Source organism: Hydractinia symbiolongicarpus, chromosome 11 (assembly GCF_029227915.1).
Source record: "Hydractinia symbiolongicarpus strain clone_291-10 chromosome 11, HSymV2.1, whole genome shotgun sequence".
Classification (NCBI taxonomy): Eukaryota; Metazoa; Cnidaria; class Hydrozoa; order Anthoathecata; family Hydractiniidae; genus Hydractinia; species Hydractinia symbiolongicarpus.
The window spans coordinates 24550034-24555321 of NC_079885.1; the positions used below are offsets into that span (position 1 = coordinate 24550034).

General features: G+C 34.5%; 1 protein-coding gene across 1 annotated transcript; it reads left to right on the forward strand.

Moving 5' to 3' along the window:
• Nucleotides 1-996: 996 nt before the first annotated feature.
• LOC130613581 (uncharacterized) lies at nt 997-1509 on the forward strand. Its single transcript, XM_057434905.1, has one exon. It carries the CDS (start codon nt 997-999, stop codon nt 1507-1509), a length of 513 nt encoding a protein of 170 aa, XP_057290888.1.
• Nucleotides 1510-5288: the final 3779 nt, after the last annotated feature.

Sequence of the window (5288 nt, forward strand, 5' to 3'; positions counted from 1 at the left end):
AGTGTAGGAATTGGCTGAATATTGTTGATTAAATTGGAAATGTTAAGAATTTAGAATGGACAAAGGTTAAAGAGTGGGATTTTACTGAAAAGGTATCACAAGAAGCTTTTATATGCTTGAATAAAGCCAATGAAAAAGAGGTCTGCCAAGGAGAAGGAATTAAACAACTTGATCAAAGATAAAGTTCTTGAAGAAGTGGAAGATAAAAAGCAAAGTTGCATTAGCACCAGATGGATTCTGACAGAGAAGAATGTTGATGGAGAAAGAATTCTGAAAGCTAGATTAGTGGCACCAGGTTTTGAAGAGTTTGGAAAATCAATCCATGCAGACTCCCTGAATTGAACAAAGAAATCGTTACGTTTAATGTTGTCAATTTTAGCTTCTAAGGAATGGGAATGTAACTCTATTGACATTAAAGCTGCCTTTTTTCAAGGCAAACCCATTGAAAGAGATATACACCTTAAACCACCTAAAGAGTTCCAGAAAGATGGATATGTCTGGAAATTGAATAATACAGTCTATGGCCCTGCAGATGCATCTAGAACATGGTATTTCAGAGCAAAGAAGGAACTTTTAAAGGTTGGAGTTGCAGTAAGTAAATTTGATGCAGGATTTTTCTACTATCGAAAAGATGGACGTCTACATGGAATTATGACAACCCATGTGGATGATTTTTGTTGGGGGGGGGGGGGGGTACCAAACGTTTTTAAACAATGTGATATTGCCATTGCATCAGACCTTTAAAATTGGTACAGTGCACAACAAAGCATTTCAATATTTGGGATTAGATTTGATTAAAAGAAAAGATAGCATTATTGCATCACAAGATTCATATTTGCAGAAGACTACAGTACTCAACATTGATAAACACAAAGATAAAGATGAATTATTGAATACGAAACGAAACGAAAATATGATTTGAGAGTATTGATTGGACAATTAAATTGGTTGACTACACAGACACGTCCAGACATCCTTATTGACTGCTGTGAGCTAATGGGTAGCATCGAAGATGCCACTCTTTCAAATATGCGAAGAGCCATCAAAGTGTTACAAAGAGCTAAGTGTGAACCTGTGGAATTGAAATTCAAGGCAGTTGGAAACATAGAGGAAGCTAAACTTCTAGTATTTCATGATGCATCATTTGCTAATCTAAAGGGAGAAGGGTCTCAAGGTGGATTCTTAATTTTCTTAGCGAATCAACTAAATCAATCACTATCCCTCATTTCGTGGCAGTCAAGAAAATTAAAAAGAGTAGTTAATAGTACGCTTTCTGCAGAGACCATGCAATTGATCGATGCTGCTGGCAAAGGATATTGGATTCGATGTTTATACGAAGAAATTTTCAATATTGCATCATTAATTCAATGTCTAACCGATAGTAAAAAACTTTACGATGCTGTACATTCCACAAAACAAGTTTTGGACAAGCTTAAGAGTAGATTTGGCTATTTTGAAAAAGAAATGATTCGAAATGAAGAAGTGAATCAGATACTCTTCGGCAACTAATTGTAGGGGGGGGGGGGTGTAATAGCAAGCCCCCTTGGGGTCGATATTTTTGGGAAAGATTATAAACGGGAGGGGTGTTAATAAATGGAAATGGGTGGTGATTTTTTTAAAAAAATTCCAAACGCCCCCCCCCCCCCCCCCCCCCTACAAGTAGCTGCCAAAGAGTAACATGGGTTTCAAAAAAACAGCAAATCGCTGTTTGTCTTACCTAACGAGGAGCTTGTTGCAAGAATCTTCTTTTTACATTGGCAACTAGTGTACTCGAACAAGAAAAAGAAAGATAGTTGAGATTTGAGGAGAGATGTGTACATAGTTTAAACATTTTTGTTGTTTTGGAGTTGTGTTTTGTTAATACTAATAATTTCGGAGTTGTATTTCGTTAATAATGGCCACAATATGGATTGGTTGAAGTTGCTGTCTACGCATTAAGAAGGTAAAAGTTCCAGGGATCACTAGTAGCCCACGAATCTCTATTACATTCTAGAATTGTTGCTTATTGAGATTGTAAGAAATTAAAAGTAATATATTTTGTAATACATAATTATAAGTGATATATTTTGAAAGAGCTACAATACGGCTGTTGGTTTTCGACTTTAGTGGTTTCAACGGAAGTCAACTAATGGCGGTGAAAAAGTTTATGATCACTGAGGACAAAAACAACAACTTAAATCATCTTACATATAATATTGGGTATTACATAAAAATATAAAGCAGCAAATTCATCATAAAAAATTAGTTATTCATAAACAGGCTGTCTAGACGTCTATGTAGTTCTAGTGTGTATAATTTCTTACACTTTGACCTTTTCTGTGCTTCGTTTATTACACGCCATTTTTCGAAATGTGCGGGGTTGAGCTTATTGAAGCGTTTCGTAGCCATTTTAAAAAAAGAAAATTGAGATTTTAACTAGTTTCTTGATGGTAAATGTTTGAACTTCCAGAGTGGAAATGTGTTCCACTTGGTGGGATAAAAAATAGTATAACTGAGCGAATGGTCACACTTAGCACAAAGTTGAGTTATTATGTGTGCAGCAAGTTCAGGGGGCATGTAAGGAAAAGTCCTACTTATCCAGTGTTTCATTTACGCCTGACAAATACGACATTATACTGTAACTTTAACCGTAATAGTCAAAGCTGTTCTAACAATTTCAACAGATTACAGTTGCATGCGCCATACATGCACTATTTAAAACAGGTTGTACCAATAATAATGACGTTTGTTTGGGCGGGCGTTTGTTTAAAACTCATACGAATGAATACTCAATAGTGCACAGAAACAGTTAACTGCACAGTCGTTGTTTTTTAACAACTAGTTTATACAAACATGGCTGTCATTGGCACTACTCTTGAACTTAAACTTTTACAATCAGTCATAGATGATAGTGGTATTAATATCATCAAACGATCAGATTTCTCTACGCTCGCTATGACTAAGGTTGGTATGTTTTTTCAATCAGCATATAACTATGCAAAAATAATGATAAACGTTTGATGATGGTAATTTGGTTATCACTCGTAGTTAAATATTAGACATGCAATTCTGCCCTGTTCGCTTTGACAATCAGAAGCGAAGCCTGTTTGACACAATATAAAAAAGTCATTTGTAGAAACTCGTGGTACATCGTTACTATTTATTTTGCTAAAGAACGAGTTCGATAACAATCGCCAGAGCCTGTCAGAAATTCTCGTGCTTTAAAGTCGCATATTTTCGTATCTGCGTTGCAGATACAAAAATACCAAGATTTTGCCAAAGTTGCTCCAGAACGAGTCCCTAATATACAACAATCTTTCTTAATTGCCAAGATCAACATGTCGCTTATACATATAAACCCGAACAACTGCAGATTAGCACTGCCAAAGATCAGAAAGATCAGAAGTTCTAAAATAAACTTTTGTCGATGTGAAGACGTACATTTCACAATTTTTTTTGATTTTTTTTGCAACTACAGTGGTATTCTGTATACTTATCGTGAAAAAAGATACCCAATTTTTAAAATAAACATACTTTTTAAAACTAACTACTTTTTAAAATTCTGACCCTTGTTTTTGATCTTCCAGCAAGAGACCTGTCAATTTACAACATTTTGACCAGTCCCTTCAGCATCTTTGAGTTTGTTGAGACATTGCTTTCAAAAAATTATCCGTCATTTGTTGCAGTGCACCTCTAATAATATCAATTTCAGTCATTGAAGATTCATTTGCAATTTTTGATTCTCGAAATGGTTTTCTTTTGCTGTACTATTATTACAACCATGTTTTCTGGGTTTAGCATCTGGTAGTAAATGCTTCTTTGTACTTCTTGAAAGCCTATATATATCACATGTTAAGTGTTTCTTACAGAATGCAGTACTTTTGGTGTCCCTAAACCCATCCCTGCCATCTTGACGTTTAATCAAGTTAACCAGAGTCTTTTTCTGCTCTCTCTCTCTTCCTGAAGTAATAATCTCGCATTAATCAACCAAATGCAGCAGATTTACATTTAAGTGATAAAGAGGGTCCATGACCACTTCCTTGTGTACCGATATTATTAATAAAATTGTTAGCATAGGATACCTCACTTTCATGCTGTGTACAATTACACAGTCATTTCATTAATAAAGAGGAGAATTTTTACTGTATTTTGTGAGTTAACAGATATATAATAATCATCCCAGACTTTTGTTTCCTGAAACCATGGTTAATATTGTATAAGCTTGTCTAAGTTAAAAATTCTTTTATCTATAAACTTTAGCTACTTTTGACAACAAACGCATGGTAATTAGATATGAAGATGTTTCACAAATATATAACTTTTGCTTTACAGAAATAAACTTTCAAAACGCACTTCTGAAGTTTTTGTTATTTAGGGTAAAGAGATGACAGAGAAACACAATGAAAGTATTGAAAAAGCAGTTGTTGATGCCACGAAACAAAATAAACAAAAACCAAAAAGAAAGAAAAAAAAGAAAGCTGGTTTTTAAAGTGTTATTGATAGTTTAATAATGGATATTTTTATTTTAGTTTAGGTTATATAACTTAAAAAATAGTTTTACAATGATTATGCTGATTTTGTTTGTTTGTTTGTTTCAAAACAAGCACGTTTGAAATTCTCAACTTTCTTTAGTGTTGATCTTAATAGTGTAGTCATTTAAGTTTCCCGGAATATTCAAATTCACCTGGATCGTTTTTTTCATTCAACACCAAAGAAGTTGTTGGCAGTATATTTATCCCGCCATAAACATGTAGCGTTTTTATGAGATTATTATACAGAGACCGGTCATAAAAGGTTTATCTATCATATAGGGGGTTAAAATCTCAGGTTTGCACCAGACATTTCACACGCAACAATCACCAATGGTGAATTTTCGAAATTAAAAACCTGCCCCAAATGGGCCGATTTCGTCGCCTCCTGAGGTTTTCCAGAACTTAATTGGTCAAATTAATGCTGACCCTGTCAACCTGTTCAATTCTTTTCCTGAGATTTTTGATGTATGCTCAACCTTGTTCCAAGCTTCTGTTGTCTCTTTTTTTAATTAGGGCGACCCCGTCTCGATATAAGATAGACATCAGGCGACGTCTATTTCCACGAATATGTTTCAGGTTATAGGTATAAGAACTTCTTAAGATCTTAAAACTTTTGTTGTGCAGCAGAGATTCTTAAGGTACTGGCATGCATCAAGTAAGGTAAAAAAACCAAACAATATAGGTAATCAGGTATTCGTCAAAAATTCTTGTGCAAATATAGATGTAAAACACGGGGGTCAATAGCTTGCCAAGGATTACAGCAAAACAAAAAACAAA